The following is a 19,542-nucleotide window of genomic DNA, read 5'->3' as shown; positions in this document are numbered from 1 at the left end:
CACAACACACACACATATATATATATATATATATGCATGCATATACTTGTATGTATATATGTGTGTGTGTATATATATATATATATATATATATATAAATATGCATACATATACTTGTATGTATGTGTATATACATATATATATATATATATAATATATATATATATAATATATATATATATATATATACAAATATATATATATATATATGAATTGCAACAATAATATTATTTATTAAAATAATAATCAAACAAGAACAAAATTCTTATTACAGTTTTGTAAGAAATTCCACACCAACAATATTACATAGCATTTGGGGTTTGTGAGTTCAGAAGAGATGGAATCTATAGGTAAAAATAAATTGAAGAGCAGAAACTAAGATAGTTTAACTATCAGCTATCAATAACAAAATACTCTAACCTTTTGTGTGTGTTTGAGCACTCAAGTATGTGTCTGTGTTAATACATTAGTTCTTTCTAATTTTGTATTAATTTAATTTACAAATATTTTTCTATTTTTTTTTTGTTACAGTAACTGATGAAGGTAATAAGATCTGTATGGTAAATACTACAGCTAAGTACATAGCACCAATAATATAAGGACATTTGAATTTTAAAAAATGCACCTCTTGGGAAGTCCAGCAAGCCATTTATATTATCACTCAAAAGGGTGATAAAGAGTTTTGCTTCTGATAAAAGAATAAAAAAAAAAACGAAACAAAAACGTTCATTTTGCTTGATGTTCTGCTCAGCGTTAGTCTTCAATTATTACACTTTTAACTCAACAGGAGTTTTAGTTAGGAGAGTTGACCTCGGCCACCTCCCCTATTGCGACGGCGGTTACCGATACTTTTCATACACACTTGACACCTACTAATTCGAGTCTTCAAGCTTCCAGCTTTCAATGTTTGTGGTTGTGGAGCTCTGAACTGTTGGTTTTGTTCAATAGTTGTAAGCCAAAAACTGTATTTATTAGCAAAATAGTGGCAAGTGCCTGCATGCCCATTACATTCAATGAATGGTGTAGCTCGGAAGTCTTCAAGACAGCTGCCAGGGCTAGACAAAGATTGTCCACCACCTCCTGCTCCAGCTCCAGTGTGCTGAAAGGAAAAGAAATTAGATTAAAAACACCTCCAAAACTCTTAATCTTAAATATGAATAATTTGTATGCATGCAATCAAGAAAGGGATGAGTATGATTCTGATTTTAGAGAATTAATGTTTTTTACTTTCACTTGCAGACTCATTTTGTCATCATAAAATACTGTTCTACAAAGCAAAATTGATAATTGTCTGATTCTGCTTATTTTTATCGTTATTTTTTACTTGTTTCAGTCATTAGACAATGGCCATGCTGGGACACTATCTTGAAATATTTTAGTTGAACAGACCAGCCCCAGTACTTATTATTTTTAAGTTGGTTCTTATTTTATTGGTCTCTTATGCTGAACTGCTAAGTTACAGCAACATAAACAAACCAACACTAGTTGTCAAGCAATGATGGGGAACAAACACAAAGACACACATAAACACATATTTATTACAGGCTTCTTTTCAGGTTCTATCAATCAAATCCACTCACAAGGCATTGGTTGGCCTGAGGCTATAACAGAAGACATGCAGTGGGACTGAACTCAGAATCATATGGTTGGGAAGCAAGCTTGTTGCCACACAGACACACCTATGCTATGATCTATGGTTTCATATCTGATCTAAGCAAATGATGAGTATTTACACAGGTTTTTGTTCATAAATTGAACTGGAATGGCAAATTTTTAATCTATTTAATTTCACTCTTATTCTATTGTAATTTTATTATATTTCTTCCATCATTCTTTTCTTTATCTAAATATGAACTACACTTTTGCAGATGTGTAACGACAGGAAACAACCAAATGATAAATTGTTGGATGGAGGTATATGAAAGGTTATTTAAATTATATAACTAGTAGGACAGATTATATTATTATGGCTGGTCTTATAAGAGTATTGTTTATTGATAATACAACACAGATAGTATGGGGTGATAAAACAATCTTTTTAAATCTATGTAAAGGATGGAAAATTAAAGATATGCTTGTATTGAGGATAATAATGATGAGGAGGATAAAGAACAGGATGAAGATGGTGACAAGAATGATAGCAATGATGATGATCATTAGAAGACTTATTGACAATGATAATGAAGAAAAATTTTCATGATATTTACCATAGCAAAACTGTAACCAATCCATAGATATTCCCAGCCTGCTGGGCAGTCTGGTAACTGAAGAGTCTGACTATGGACAGCTATAACATTGGAAGGAGAATCACAGACTGCGCATCGACTTATGTAAGGTGCAATATCATCTTGTGCAACTGGCATCATAGGCATTGGTGCATTTGTTGAAAGCCAATAAGATTTGTCATTGCGGCTAGCATAATTACATACATTATTGAAGTCACAGAATAGGAATGGCATAGTTGAAAATCGTGTTATACAAGAACCAGCCCAACCTGAAATAAAAATAAGAGTTTTCATCAAATGTATATATAGAATGTCAAAGATTGCAATGGTATCAGTTAGATTACTAATATGCGTTAGCATTTCTTAAGACCCATTTTTTATGGTTTCATCTGAGGAAGAAAGATAGTACCCATGGACTAGTGGGGAAAGCAAGAATTAAACCACAACACAGAAACAGTTACTTTTTGTTATTACATAGAAATGTTACTGATTAGTAAGATACTTTGTTGAACAGGTAAACATAGTGTAGGAAATGAATATAAAACTGTGACTCAATTGGGTTGAACCCTGTACTGTGTAAATGCAAAAAGAACATCAAGTGACAATTAATTATGAAATTTTATCATATTAAATTCTTCAGTGTATAGAGACAACAATAAATAGAATTAAGAATTTGTTACTGAAGCAAGTAACAAACTGGTTTTTGAATAGTAAAAGACTGAGAAATTTGGCCAGATATTAGTTTTGACACTGAGCATACAGTTGTCCAATCTGGTGAATGGTCTATTTTTAAAATCTGCGTGTAAGTGGAATATTTCACAGACACAAAGATAGACCTTTAAATTACAGATATAATTCATTAATGAGCTTTCATACAATTTTAGACTGAGGATTTGGTCATGAAATCCTTCTAAAGGTGGTTGTATTAATATGGTTTAAACCTAAGAACATGTATAATCCATCCAACAAGGTTCTGTAAAGTTTCTTTCCAGCCATTTTTTACTCACAGGGTTTGGTTTAATCAGATGTAATTGTAGAAGACACTCACTGAAAGTGTGACCCAACTGGTTTGAACCCTGTACTGTGTAAATGCAATGTGGACTTATTATTCATTTAGCCATGTGTTTAGATTTCCTGTTTGCTATTTCATCAGTGTTGTTTTTTAATAAGTGATTTGCTCTATTTACATCAGGCATGAAGAAAATGAGAATTGTGACATTTATACATTAATCAAAGGTTTTACTAATATGAAAAATAAGATAATCAAAATTAGGAATTTTAACTAAAATCTTTTTGCAATTCCTGCAGTTTTTCCTCTTTGTATTTACCTTTTTATTCCAGCTAGAGGTATAAATAAATCAAGAAAGCACTGAAGAGAATAAAGGAAAATGGTTAGAAATGAAAGCAATTTTTGAAGGTGGAAAAGCCATTGAAAAGCAAAGCTAACAGACTGAAAGCAAACAGAAGAAATAAGCAGCAGGGTAAAATACTGAATTAAAGTATTTATTTTTAACAATCCAGAATAAAATGTATTTGAAACTTACCAAGGTCTTGATGATGAGATCTATCATTACCCTCAAGATAAAGCAAACTGTAGCCATCCCATAGTTTTGTTAGTCCAGCTGGGCACCTTGGAACCTCTGTTGTTTGACTGTGTCGGGCAAACAAGAAACCAACAGCTGCTGAACGACCAGGTGGTCCAGGAGGACCTATTGGTCCCATTGGGCCAGGTTCACCTAAATGAAGAAAATATGGTTTTGATGCTTACATCTTTTTAGTTTAGTTTTGTTAAGGCAAACTATTGCTTGTAGATTCAACATTCAAAATTTTACTATACCAATGATGATTCACTCTATTAGAATCAAAAACAGTTATTATTCCTTTTTGTTTTATCAAGTAGAGGGTTTATTGACAATAAAAATACTTTGTTGACTGGATAATTACATTGTAGAAAGCAAATATAAAACTGTAAGAAATAATGAAAGGACATATTCTTTATTTTTGGGTACATATTACTAGTATTTTAATGGTTTAAAGTCTTTGGTGTGGAAATAATAATAAATAGAATCAAGAATTTATTATGGAAGCAGGCTCTTCAGTCAATACACTGCTTTTTGATTAGTAGAAGAGTGAAAATCTTGTCCAGATAGAAGGATTACATGATGGTTCTTCTCTTGTTTTGGGTTGACTATAGCTTTCTGAATATGGTTTTCAATTTTATTCAGAAAGCTATAGTCAACCCAAAACTACAGTAAAAGACATTTGTCCAAGATGTTTTGCAGTTGGGTTGAACCTGAACCTCATCAATGCAAACTTCATAGTAATCTGGCCATATCTGCATCCACAGGAGATTACATGTTTCACTAAGTTTGTGCCACTGAATGTTCAACAGGCAATTGAAAGTTTATAAAAAATGCTATTTGTACAAGTGCACTTTTAGCTGGTTTAACAATGTGATCTTGTGTTTGAATTACTTTATTAATCATAGTTCCTTTAGCTTAAATGCTCCCGCTTTTGATAGGTTTTGTTTCTTTATAGTCTAACAAATTTAGAGGCTGAGGTGGCAGCAGCAGCGTAAATATAAGTTTGAAGCTGTTGATGGCTAATAGCACCAAGGGGCTATATCTTCAAATTCATCATCTTTGTGATGTATTAATAAGAATACACTACCTATTATTGGCAGGTCTGCAACACAAACTTCTGGAAAATATTCTGTCTGCACCCTTGTGTAAATGTTTAGAAAAGCCCTCAAACCAAAGTTCTAATGTAGTTTCACAATGCATAGGAGTTTTGCATCATCACTTCATCACAACAAGTATTCATTATAAAAAAATCTTCTTGATTATAATAAAACTTTGTTGGAAAGTTTGTGAACATTGTATGGAAATGATAATGTCAACCAGATTGAAATCTGATTCCTTCAAATGCATTGTTTAGCAATGTATTTGCAAGATGAAGATGCTGTCTTTACAAAAAAAAGTATCTTTAAGTAAAATGACCTTTGTCTGGGAGACTATGGATGGGAACCTATCATTTTGAAGGTGTACTAGAGCAGGAACAATGCAGGCTTTCTTGCACTCCAGTATACAAATAATTGTGTCCTGATGACACTTTGATCTAACATCTATGTAGTATCACGCAACAGATTTTAGATTGTATAACCAAACGGCAGATTCTATGCTAGTTTTGCCTGACGCCTTGCATAAACTTCCCATCTTCACTCTATTTGCTACTTTCAACCAACTGAAGTACTGAGAGGTTACCAACATTACTATTTGATAAACAATTTCTGAACATATCCTCTTTTAAAAAGGTGACTTTAAGTCCTTAAAGGGGTTCAGAGTACTTCTAGTACACTTTCAAAATAACATAGTGAGATCTTTTTGAGACCAATAGATAAGCTTCACTAATCAGGAAATGTGATTAATTGGATATGTCATTTGGATTCTGTATATGAAATATTTTGATTGCCATTTTCATCTCAATATCTACATAACAAGAGACAAAGGTGCAAGGAACAATTGAAGATTTTTCTCTAAAAATGTGAAATGAATTATTGATTTGTGATGAGGATAAAAAGTAGAAAGTTGCTTTGTCTGTATAGTATCTGGTACACAAATTATATCAGAAATTAATGAGTACAATAGAGAAGAAGAAAAAGAAGAGGAGGGGAGGAGGTAGTGGTGGTGGTGTTTGAATGTAAATGTATATCCACAAATGTATAGTGGATAGCCTGATAGAAATGTTTTGGGGCTCTAATGTAGCAATCTGTGGTGCCAAACATTAAATTAATAACTGTGAAGTAATTGTGTTTGAGCAAAGTCAGTGTGACTACATTGCTGCTACTTCTGAACAAATAGTGCTCTCATTAAGTAATATTTATTATAAATCTATAAGGGGTTGATATATATTTATATATATACACATGCATACAACTGTTTATATAAGTCTGAAATCTGCTACTAATGAAAACTTGAATGAAATTATAACCTGGTAATCCATCAATTCCTCGCACTCCAGGGAGACCATCTTTTCCAGGCAGTCCAGTCAATCCAGCGTTTCCAGGTACACCACGATCTCCAGGTATACCAGATAAGCCAGGTTTTCCTGAAAGAAACAGAGAATAGTATTTCAAATTGTAAATATTTCACAATAGATTTCACATTCAAGCAAAAGCAATCACTTTTTAATTAATTACCTGCAACACCGGGTTCTCCTTTCAAGCCAGGAAAACCTGGAGGACCTTGCAAACCAGACAAGCCTCTATCTCCTTTAACTCCAAGTATTGATTCTCCAGGTCTGCCAGGATCTCCTTTGAATCCTCTCTCTCCTTTTGGACCTGGATAAAACAACAAAAAAATAAAGCAGATGTTATTGAAAGCATATATGTTTCAGATGATGTTAATATTCCCATCTGATATCCACTTTTTTTCATCAGTAAGAAACTTCACTTGATCTTGCATAGAAATCTAACAGTCCTGTAAAATTTAATGGTACTACAAAACAGAATGGTACTTATATTAAAGAGAAAGTGCACTAGCCACTGTTCCTCTTGAACATAAACCCAACTTTAAGAATCAAAATCAAAATCATCTGACTCATGTGATGCTAGAACTCACTATCTATAAGGATCTCAAAAAGAAACTAAACATTCTGAACATTGTAAAAGAACATCAAAATTACTTGTCTTACTCTTTGCTTACAAAATACTGCCACTTTTGATTTTAAACCAAGTTGAAAGACATCTCACATTAGTTTACATTTCACAGGATTGGGAGGGTACATATTTTGTATCACCATAGATGTTTTGTAGAGTATTTTCATTGATGAGAACTGTCTTACTTCTACAATCCCTTACATATTATAGTTCTCTCTCTTTCGAAACAATCATAAAAGAAAAACAAACAAATCAACAAACAAAAAAATCTTCATTTTCTCTCACTCTTTACCTAACCAGACACTTCATCCTTCTATTGGACTATCCTGCTACCTCTCCTATCTTTCTGGAATTCCATTCACTTTTTAGATATGAACACAACCTTCATTCCTTGTGAATTTGGAACATCTTCCAGTCCCTGCTCTCACTACAACATACTGTCTTTTCATTTGTAACAATGCTATGTTTCATGGTTCTTAGTGTATTCTTCAAGTTGTAGATAATTTCTCTCTTATGATATCTATTGTATAAAATGCCAACTTAGCAATGCTTTGTCTGAAGTGATCTACTGGTTGGTAGATTAAATCCAGGAGCATTTGCATAATGTACTTTGCAACAACTCCAGGCCACTTAAGTCTGTTGCACATCTTTTTGGCACAATGAACCACTCACATCACTTTTTATCTTTATTTTACCCCAGCGTTTTGGGCTACCACTACCTGACTTTTTTGTATACTATGACTACTTTTTCTCTTAGATACCTTCTCTCTTTAGAAGGAATTGTTAATTTTGGAATTAACAACTAAGAATTTTTCCTCTAATTCTTTATCATCTCTTTTCACCTTTGCAGATGCAGAGATACAAAACCCCTCACATTCAACTCTTCAGCTCAGTCATAAGTACTAGTATGGATATGCAGCTGACAAGCAACTACCTGATTCTGCTTACTCCACTTCTTTTATTCTTTTGTCTGCCATCCATCTTCACTCTCTTTCACTCAAAAATCACATATCTACCTACTTGTGTCATATATTACTACCATGGCTCCTCTCTTTTTTAATGTCTTTTCCCTGTTTTAAAAAGGAGTTCATGTCCAAAATGCTGATAATTTTTCTTTTCCATATGACATAATACATTGACTTCACTTAATGTACACAAAAACATGTTAATAATAAATAAATAATATCATTACTTACCTGGTCGTCCATTTCCTCCAGGTAAGCCATCAGATCCTCTGTCTCCAGATTGGCCTGGTAAACCAGGTAATCCATCAATTCCAGTGTTACCTTTAGGGCCATCAAATCCATTTTTACCTGGTTCTCCTCGTTCACCTGTAAAGAATTAGTGTGTATGTATGTTAAAATATATATATATATATATATATATATATATATAAAATTATGAGTTTGAGGTTATGCAACTGTCTAGGGGATAAATGTATGTGTAGGCCTTGTTGTAAGGTTAACAGTAGCTGGTAATTTAAAGGGTAAACCGTGGTTTAATATATTCAGATAAGAGAAGAGATGTTTGTTATATTATGACAAAGAAAAAATTGCTCAATTTTTGAGCATGTGTCTAAATGTGTTTGAGAGTGTATATGTGTGTGCCTGTGTGTATGAGGTGCATAAAAAAGTGTCAAAGCATAATGAAAAAGAATACTTTTATAATTTTATAAATTTATCCTTTTATATATCTTCTATATATTTTTATGAATTCATATTTTCGTATATCTGTAAGTTTTCATCACATTTGTATTACATGTTTTTTGTCATAAATGTACATACATTTTTAATGTTCATAAGAATTTTAGCAAAGTAAATATATACTACACACCCAAATACAAGAATATGATACTAGCACTTGTGAGGTTATCACACAACTTGCAAGACTACAAACCCTGAAGGGGTTACTTTATGCTTGGAAATGAGGGGTAAAAGTATAAGAGAAGAGGTTAGGGTAGAATAGATTGCTACATGACTACTCACAAAGAGAAATTACATGACTTCTCACATTGTAGAAGAGAGGGTGAGAGTAACTAAGTGGGGTTGGAAAGTGATAAAAATAGTGGTGATGAGGTGTCAGGGAAGACCATAAGTTATGAGGTAGGTAGAGGTGAAGGAGACAGAGAAGGTCTAGGAGTGTGGGTGGGTGGAAGTTGCAAGAGACTAGTGGGAGTGGGAGATGAGGAATGGGGTGGTAGGTGACTATCAATGATGTAAGAGTTAGAGAGAGGGGAGTAGGAGATGACTGACAGTGTGGAACAGAATAGTAATGATGACACAGTAGACAGGAGAACAAAAACGATGACGATGCTGGGTAAACTGCAAGAGTAGATGGTGAAGAAAGTGGTAGGAATAGTGCATGAGAAATGAGAGAGGGAGACGTATAATGGTGGAGGAATTTCGTGACTCGGGAGGAGGGAACTAGATCATTTGCATCTAGGAGTTTTTTTAATACAATTCCTAATATTTAATTATAAAAATATAGTTTTTTTTTAAAACATTGAAGGGATATGAGGGTCCATCTGAGTAAAATAGGAATTAAAGGAATCCATAGGTAAAAAATGGTTGAGAAACACTGATCTAACACACTGCTGTCAACTTGAATTGCTGGTTCGTCTGTGATGTCAGCACTAGTTACGTCCTCGTTATCCCATGCATTCTCCAAGTTCAGCAGTCCCTCATAATATCACTTCTGCACCACTTTATTGTCTTTTCTATCAATGATGAGTTTATCTTCCTCACTCCAAATACACTTCCCACCAATAGCATCTTGATTCTTTCTCACACATTGCCTCACAATCCTGAACATTTCATGCTTCTGGTCCTCACATTGCAGGACATGTGTAAATCTCTTCTTTTCTACCTCAACTTCAACCAAAAATACTTGTCGTGTTGCTGCCCTTCAAATCCTTGGATAATGTTCCCTACTACCACCTTCCTTCCAGGTTTTCCAAGCCTGTCCCTTAGCCTTTACTGCCATGTCAACTGTATCGTTCTACTACCATGTTGCTTTCGGCTTGACAAGGACTTTATTCCAGTTACATGTCTGGTCTGTAGCCTTCAGCAGGTCATTTGATAGAAATTGAAATGCTAATGTTTCTGCCAGTTCACAGTCTTGCTTTTGAATAATAATAATAATGATAATAATAATAATAATAATAATAATAATAATAATAATAATAATAATTATTATTATTTCTAATTTTGGCACAAGGCCAGCAATTTTTGAAGGAAGGGGTTTAGGTGATTGCATCAACATTAGTACTTGACTTTATTGATTCCATAGTGATGAAAGGCAAAGATGATCTTGGTGGCTTTTGAAATCAGAATGTAACAAATACTACAACATAATTTGCCTGACACTTTAACAGTTGTTTCAAAAAGATGAAGAAAACTTTGTAATTAAATTTAATAAACTTACCTGGTAGACCTTGAAGTCCTTTAGGGCCAGGTAATCCATCCCGTCCAGGTGATCCAGACAGACCAGGCTCACCTTTTGGTCCAGATGAACCTGGTAAACCATCACCTCCTCTCAGCCCAGAAAGTCCAGGTTCACCTAGAAATAAGAAACATTAAACTAGAGAAATGGAAAGGTGGATGCTTAAGTTATAGAATAGTAAAAATATTTGGGGTTTTGCATCTAAACAGGTTTAATTTTAAAGCTGAGAAAGATATTAGAACCTGGATCATTGCCTGAAAAAGATAATAGAATTTCCTACTGTAATTCAAAGCTGATTAGATTTATTACTTTCTGAAACTGAATAACTTTCATATGTGCTGTTCCAATTATATATTTATTTGATGTTATGTTGCACCTGTCAGCTGTGATCAAAATAAAAGTTAGTCAAATAACAAAGGGTAATCAACAAATCCAGTACTTCACATGTGTCAAGTTAAAACAATTTTGTGCATTACAGGCAGGTTGTACTTAACAGTGTCAAGTCTGTTGCTGTATGTCTATAAGTTCAGTTAGTGACCATGGCAGAGATAGAAAAAGTGGACTTAGAACATGTCAGTGCTATTATTCAGAAATGATCTTACAGTACTTGAAAGCTTAAAATGTTATTGATGTTGCTAATATTTTTTTGTGTGTTTGCTTTTTTTTTTTTATCTATTTTTCTGGATTTGGAGGGAGGGGTATTGTTGTACTATTGTTTCGGTGAGCTGAAATGTATAAAGAAAAACAATAGATGCCAAGGAAACCAGTATAGTATGACTGCTAAAATTCATTTAATTCACAAAGATCACAGCAACTAATTGTACTTATCACATTTCCATCTTAAGAAATTTTGTTGCACTGTGTAGCTGGTTTATGGGATGGAGTGAGCAACTTGTGATGATGTAAAATATGTTATTTTGTGTTGTTTATAGTTAGTTGTGGTGGACCAGTAGCATTAGGATAATGCATGATGGATCTAATATGTTGCTTATATACTTAGACTGTCATTATTTTCAGTTACTCAGTTGTGAGTACCCTGAGTGTAGACGTGTTTTTTTTTAATAATATATTTTTTATGCTGAGATAAATTTTATTTAAAATAGATAATTTTGTTTAATACATGCACTAGTGTATCTACGTTGGTGATTGCAGAATAGAATGCTTTGAAATTTGAAATTTGTTGTAATAATGATGCATAAGTGACCTGAGAAACTGATTGATTGCTTGCTTTGTGCTTGGGATAGTTATGCATGTCTATCAGAAACGATGTTAGGAGAATTATCACAGCTTGGTGAAATATCTGGGTGCATTTTGTGCAGTTTGATAGGATGTAAAGGTAGTTTAGTTGTGATGCTTTATGTCTCCTTTGGTGTTATTTGTGTTACTTTGGTTCCAAGATGTGCAATGAACATTAAAATCTCACTTGTTATGGTCATTGGGTATGTGTTATGACTAACAGTTACATTTCTATTGTTTTCTTATGCTGTATTGATGTCCAAGTGTTTACAGTGTCTATGTCATGAATATATGATTTTATGTGTGTTATGAGGCCTTCCCTGTGGTTTTGCAAACCTGAATTATAGGGATACAATTAAGTTGAGAGGTCATCCTTTTGGAATTGTAGGATTATTTCAATTGGAATGTTTTGGGCAATGAAAATTATCTTATAGACAACAGTATGCAGAGGATTTGGTTACAAGTTAAAGACTAAATGAAATGATTGGATATGACAGCAAATCCTCTCCATCAGAGGTGTCAAAAAAATATTTTGTACACTACACATTTCACATTCACACTTGTTTCCTTGACAAAAACAAATGTTATCGGAAACATTGTCTTTACTTCATAACTGTCATATTATGCTTGCAATATTTGACATCACTTTAGCCTAGATATATTACTTATGACATTTTATTGTTTTTGCTGCTCACAAACCAATTACATCAAATAATTAATACTAATTTCTAAACAGTTTCTCAAATATTTCATAATTGAAATTAGGTAAAAAATAAATGAACAGGAATCAAAGTATTTTTAATAAATAATATAATGCTAACCTTTTGCACCAGGATATCCTGGGTCTCCTTTGGCTCCAGGGCGGCCAGATATACCAGGTAGACCATCATCACCTTTAGGACCAGGTAATCCATTTACACCATCCAAACCTGTTGACAAAATAATGCAACCATTTGGAATACGAACAGTCATTTTGTTAGGAAATGTAAATTTGAAATAATTTTCAGAAATATCATAACAAAGGGATCAACAAGATTTCCAGTTATATATTCTGGGTCAAAGGTTGATTAATGGTTGAGTTCTTATAGCCAATCATTTAGCTTACCATCTTTTCCTGGAAATCCTCTAGGACCTACAGGACCTCTACCTCCTTTAGAACCCTTAGCGAAGTTTAATGGGCCAGGTTCACCTGAAAAATAAAATTTAACAATAATTAACTAAAGCTAAAGATGATAATTATTTCAGAGATAGAAGAGTTTTAAACAGAAAAATATATTTTATTATTTATTTCTTAGAAACTTAACAAAATGTTAATTAGTTCACTTTAACAATATAAAGAAAAATATGTAATATCATTATCTTTTATGTATTTGTCACTATGTTTTATGTATCTACATTTAATATGAAGTGCATCGAAGGCTGGTGGCTTGCAAAAACAGTAGAGGGATAGACTTGCTTGCTGTTTAACCTCAAATTCAAACTCAACTGTGGTCAACTTTTGTCATTCCCTTTCTGAAGTACTAGAGTTGATTAAATCAACTAAACGACTCCAGAAATTTGCTGCTTTTTCAATATATTGATATTCTTTATAAAAACTTGGAGGTGGTACCACAATATAGTTATGAAAATAAACAGCACAACCAGAAAACTTCTTCCAACTGAACAGGACAAATCCCACCTTGGCAGCAAGTGTCATTTACATTCATAAAGCTGCTACATCTGACTACTAACATTAAGGGGGACAATTATGTGATTTTTTTCCTGACAAATATCCATGGAGAAGGTAACTCAACTGAATAAAGCTTTACCTTTGAATTAATAAATAAACTCAACAATACATTTATATACTTTCCATAATATTTTTTGCTTGTTTTCTGAAATACACATTCACATGTAAATATGCACACACCACATACACTCACACCACATGCATATATCCATACAAACACATACACTCACACCACATGCATGCACATGCATATACTCATACAAACACATACACTCACTCACTCTCTCTCCCTCTCCCTCTTCCACTTCTCTCTCTTTCTCTAAAATCCAGCAAAATTTGAGATGGTTTGTGATTGCAAAAGTATTAATAACAGCTCTTCAATACTTATTTTATTGTCACCTTGCATGAACCTAGTACTGAGCTGAACTCACCTTCATTCTAAACTGTTTCTTTTTCTCTGTTGAGTCTTGTGACATATAGCCATTGGGGATTAAGATAGGCTACAGTTTTCTTAATTCACTGGGTTAACTACAGAACCTTATGTTTGCTATAATGTGTGTTCCACCCACATGTTAGAAGAAAACTTTTCACACATTCCAACACGCTGAACTACATCTCTTCTCTTCTTCACATCTCCTCTTTCATGCACTATGGCCCTGTTCACTGTATTATTGCTATCTAGTAGCCACCCCCACCCCCAACCACTATATACTCAGGTTTCCACCACTCACTGCATTCCTCACCTTCACTCTCTACTCATGCCTCTTTGGCAATGTCCTGCCACTTATATTATGGCCTCCATACCTCAAGGGTATGCCCTGGCACTTGCCTCCATCTCTTTGTTTACTTGACCATCCCATTTATATTCTGATCCCTGTCCCTTGTAAGTATGTCTGGCACTTTGCCACCAGCTGTCTCCTGCTCTCTCTTATACTCTTGATGTCTCCTACTCTCTCTCCTTCTCCTTCTGCTCTTCTTCTCTCAGGCTTGGTAACCATGTATTTCCTTTACAGCAGCACAGCTGCCTTTGTTCTCATTCCTGATCTCTCTCTCTCTCTCTCTCTCTCTCTCTCTCTCTCTCTCTCTGTGGCTGGGTAACCATGTACCTTCTCTACAGCATGACACCTTTTATCATCTGATACAAGATCATCTCCTCCAATCTAGTCTTGCAAGTTACTTGGTGACCCTGCCAGTACTGATGCCACATAAAAAGTATCCAATTCACACTCTAAAGTGGCTGGCATTTGGAAGGGCATCCAGATGTAAAATCCTTGCCAAAACTGATTTCACCTCATAAAAAGCACTCAATCCACTCTGCGGGATGGCTGGTGTTAGGAAGGGAATCCAGCCATAAAAATCCTGCCAAAACAGACACATGATGATGATGATGATGGTTACTGTATCAGTCTTCCTTTATTCACTAGAAAACAACACAATTGCCTTATCTTGTTCATCAACAATTCTCACTCTGTACTCTACTATCTGAGATACTTCCATTAGCTCCTTGGCTTCTCTGGTATAGTGCCTACTTTTGCAGCTTTGTACATTACAAACTTATTTATAATTCACTCATATCTAAATTCTTCTTCTTATCTGACACATTAAATTTGTTGGCTATGTTGTAAAGACTTGGACTTCAAAGCCAAAGAAATATATAATTTCTTCTTTACTTATGGTTTCCCATAAAATTACAGCACTCCTGCCATCTACACATAGGTATACAGAAGTAAATTCCTCTTCCACATCTCCATCTTCTGACAGCTCTGCCTTCTACCATCATTCCATTATCTGCTGCAATTTCTATTTCTTATAGTACAACCTAAAATCACTTCTAGTTTTCAAGAATATTTTCTTCCCCTCTTTCTATTTGACATCTTGGCTATCAATTCTCTTGTTCCCATCTACACCCAATCCAGTACCTTTAAATGTATTCTTCCTTTCCACCTAGATACCATACCATACCATGTCATCCTCTTTTATATCTATACAACAGTCATAACCAACTTGAAATCCAAGTTTATATCTCTGACAACTCTAACTGAATTTCATTACAACCATGTACTGTATTGCTTGCTTGCTCTGCACGGCACATTTCTGCTTGCAAAATGAGATACTATGTGGATTACCATTTCTGAGACCCTCTCCTTGATATTTGTAACAACAGCCAACATTTAAATTTACCAGATAACTCTGTAGACTATCTTCATTGATCTTCTCTCACTGACAAGCATAAGAAGTACGTTATTCTTCATACTTTGTTTGTACTTTTAGAACCCTTAATGCTGATTTATATTTCTATATGTGTTATTGTTTATTTCCAGACCCTTCCTAACAAGGCAGACATTCTGTAATTAAAGGTGTTCCAGCTACTACTACCTTGTCCTTCTCTTTGGTTTTGCATATTTGAGACTACATCACTAAATGTGCCTTAATCTTTTCAAGACTGTAGGGTGTTATCTGAGGGAGATTTGGTTTCTATTTCTTGCAGGTTTGAATGCTCATAAAGATATCTCATTGAGTGTTTGGTGTATTATACCTGTAAATGTGTACATACTGTTTCTTCTACTTTTTATTTTCTTTCTTCATTTTATATTTTTTCTCCACTTTAATTTTTGATCTTATAACTACTTAATGTCGGAGCACTTGCATCCCACAACTTTCACTCCTAATATAAATATATCTTGTGTGGGCTTCAATGATGAATGTTCAAACTGCTTGATTAACTGAATCACGCATACACACACACACCTCACACATATATACACTCATATACATACATACACACAACTCATGCATATATACACACACACACACATACTACTTCCATGTATCCATGTATACATGTCATTTGAACACTTATACATATGCAAATATCTACATAGATATATATACATAGAACAAAGAATTAGGTATGTTTTTAAGCCACTATCACTTTCGATGGCCTATATGCTTTTACATGAAGATTTTTTTCAGTTTTATTCAAAATATTTGATTGTGATATTAGTAAAGAAATTAGAATAAAGTAACAATTATTCCAACTAGACAAATATAAAGTGAATTGAATCTTCAAAGTGAAAAAAAAAAGGAACTCTATATCTACATATCAATATGATATGGTGAAAATATGAATTGCATCTTACCTTTCTTGCCTTGCCGTCCAGAAAGACCATCACGACCTTTAGGTCCTGGGTATCCTCTATCTCCTTTATCTCCTATGAATAGAATTAAAGCAAAATTATTCATTTAGCTTTACTTTAATTTTGAACCTTATGTAATTTTGGGAGGGTGTGATTTCTCTGTTCCTGCATCTGGTCATTGATAGACTATTTTCTTTATAACATACCAATGGAGACCAATATTAGAGATCAATGTGAAGCTATATGCAGAAATAATTGATACTACTGAGTTAAAGAGAAAGAATATATATATATATATATATATATATATATATATATATAAAAGAGAGTTTGTGTGCATGTGTGTGTGTGTGTGTGTGTGTTCATATTAGGATATCCTGACTTGGGTAAAAGTATTACATTGTTTGTTTATTAAGCTTATGTTTAGCATAAAAATAATCTAATTTAGTAGAATTCATAGAAAATATGTAATCTAAACAAATTACTGGAAATGGAATGACCAGATCTAAAATGACTACTCTGAAGTACGTCACTATATTTGTTTTTTATTTACATAATTACCACTTAATTATCAAAGATTAAATATATTCTCTTCGATGTTTCAATATATTGGTTTTAAAATACTAAATTTGATTAATGTTTCATCCTCACTAATTGCTTGGCAAATCACAGCAAACTGTAATCATATAAACTAAAGAAATTTAATTGAATATTCCAAGTTCTTACCTGCACCTCCAGGGAATCCAGCCCAACCGTTCTCTCCTTTAGGACCAGAAAGACCAGGAAGACCATCAGGACCAGGTAAGCCAGGTTTTCCTGCAGGACCCCTTTCACCTAAAGTAGCAAGAAAAAGATTATTGTTAGAAACAGCAAATGTTACTCTATAATGTCTTTCATATATATATATCTATCTATCTATCTATCTATATATATATATATATATATGCACGCGCACACACACACACACACACACACACACACACACATGCACACACACACAAGTATATTGATGCAATCAGGAAAAATGGAACTCAAAATATGAGTTATAAGTATATTTTTATTAATATTTAGCAGAAGTAACGGAGTGACTCAAGGTCTGAGAGTTTTGTGTATTGGCACTTATTAAGTTTAATAAGTGCCAATGCACAAACTCTCAGACTTTGAGTTATTCTGTTATTTCTGCTAAATATTAATATGCATAAATTCCCACTTATTTTCTTTGCTGATTTTAACATTGTATTAAATTATATCACATGTATGTTAAACAATATATAGAATGGATGGCCATGTTGGAATACCTTTGTGTTATTTCTCATTATTGTGGATTATTGAAATATATATCCTTGTTGTAATGTACATATGAAACAATATATTGAAAAGACTTAGGTACATTTCATAATTTTACTATTTATAATTTAACTTTTTAACTCTAAAATTTAAAATACTATGTTTCAGTTAATTAAGATTCTACTTCTTTTAATTAAAAAACTTGGTTAAAAATATTGCCACATCCTGATGGTTTGATGTTTAAAACATAAAACTGAAGAATGCTTTTATTAAAAAAGGAATCATAGTCAAGTTAGAGGTAGGTGGTTTAAAATATCCAAGCATAATTTATAATTACTTTGTTCCTCTGTGACAATATAACCATATGTGCTTCACTGCAAATAGTGAATTGTAAAATGGAATATAAACTATTTAAATACATTGTCATTATCAAAATTAAGCTGATTTCCAGGAAAATAAATAAATAAAAACATGATTATATGAGTTTCATTATGCTGACTTTAAAGTAGATGCACTTTTATGGCCCACACCAGTAAAATTCAAAGGTTTTTTGAAAGTGCTATTTCTGTTTGCTCTGATTAGGACGTGCAAACTTGCCCAATGTACTTTATACAGCAATTATAATAAATCTGTCTAAATTCCTTATTCTATTCATGAAAATTCTAAAAAAAAATCAACGCATATTCTATATGAGATATATTTTTTTCCTCCTAATTAGAAATGCACATTATATGTGAATGCATATATAAATAGAACATAAATTAAGGTAGCAGCTGTGCAATTTGCTTAATGATATATCCTAATGGATGACATATAACAAATAGCATAATTACTGTAGCACTAGATCAGTACTAAAGATTTTAAAATGATAAATAATTATAAGAAAAATAGCATTTCTTACATAAACCACCATCTCGTCCATTTGCACCAGGATCTCCTTTTGGCCCAGAAAGACCAGGCAGGCCATCATTGCCTCGAGGTCCAAAACTTCCTTTATCACCAGGAATGCCAGGCAACCCATCTTGACCACGTTCTCCTTTAATACCAGATAAACCATCTCTGCCAGGTAAACCAAGTTCTCCTATAATATTAAAAAGTAGTTTCACCAGAAAATGAACTAAGAAAATGATAGTAAAGAGTAGACTAAAAGAAAACAATACTTGTTTCTGATTTTTTATGCTCAATGGAAGAAAATATTCCTGAAAAATTTCCAATAATAATGTATTTTAATTCATTAAAGTTCACAGTATTACAAATGGTCTAGTAATCTGTAATGCCACTTTTTCTTCCCCATGGAACATTGGAGCATCAGCTACCATCAATTACAGTCTGTTGTTTGATTCTGCTTTAAGAAATGTCTGTAGAAAAAACATTATAATCTAAATGCTTACAGAAATATCCTTGGAACTGAGCTGCCAGAGATATGGAGGAGTGTGTAAAAAAAAAAAAAAAATGAATGCCAAAATCGTTTCCAGTTTCTACATTGAGTTAATGTGAAAGTATATGAAATTACAGAGTAAATTCAAAATCTTATGGTAAGCACTTCACTTAAACAATAGAAAGTTTAAAGACAGAGAAATATTTTTAATGTTTAAATAATCATGATTATCCAACTGAGACATCAAGTGAATATCACTTTTGAGAACTGTTTTTAGTGAGTCATCTTCTATAGATGTTGATAAATTATTAGATGACAAAGCTTCATGTATGGATGAAACATCATCTGAAATATTGAAGTTGGTGTCTATTTACTACTCTCTAAACTACAATCATTATTGTATCTTGTCTCAATTAGTGAAAAATTCAAATAGTTGGAAGAATACCATGATT

The 19,542-nt window shown here is 33.2% G+C and overlaps 1 protein-coding gene across 1 annotated transcript in view; it reads right to left on the bottom strand.

Moving 5' to 3' along the window:
* Window positions 1–262: 262 nt before the first annotated feature.
* The window catches only part of LOC115221996 (collagen alpha-2(IV) chain), a 72,895-nt gene continuing 53,615 nt past the window's right edge, over window positions 263–19,542 (bottom strand). Inside the window, exons 29-40 of the mRNA XM_036511110.1 lie at window positions 18,614–18,793; window positions 17,152–17,259; window positions 16,429–16,500; window positions 12,665–12,748; window positions 12,381–12,488; window positions 10,306–10,440; window positions 8,079–8,213; window positions 6,424–6,564; window positions 6,216–6,332; window positions 3,770–3,961; window positions 2,208–2,494; window positions 263–1,099 (exon numbers count right to left, since the gene is read on the bottom strand). Of these exons, the coding sequence (XP_036367003.1) occupies window positions 797–1,099; window positions 2,208–2,494; window positions 3,770–3,961; window positions 6,216–6,332; window positions 6,424–6,564; window positions 8,079–8,213; window positions 10,306–10,440; window positions 12,381–12,488; window positions 12,665–12,748; window positions 16,429–16,500; window positions 17,152–17,259; window positions 18,614–18,793 (1,862 nt within the window). The 3' untranslated portion in view covers window positions 263–796. The remainder of the gene's footprint in view (window positions 1,100–2,207; window positions 2,495–3,769; window positions 3,962–6,215; window positions 6,333–6,423; window positions 6,565–8,078; window positions 8,214–10,305; window positions 10,441–12,380; window positions 12,489–12,664; window positions 12,749–16,428; window positions 16,501–17,151; window positions 17,260–18,613; window positions 18,794–19,542) is intronic.

This window comes from Octopus sinensis, linkage group LG19, assembly GCF_006345805.1.
Source record: "Octopus sinensis linkage group LG19, ASM634580v1, whole genome shotgun sequence".
NCBI classification, from domain to species: domain Eukaryota; kingdom Metazoa; phylum Mollusca; class Cephalopoda; order Octopoda; family Octopodidae; genus Octopus; species Octopus sinensis.
The sequence above is the reverse complement of the archived record's forward strand: the minus strand, read 5'-3'. Positions and strand labels throughout refer to the sequence as shown.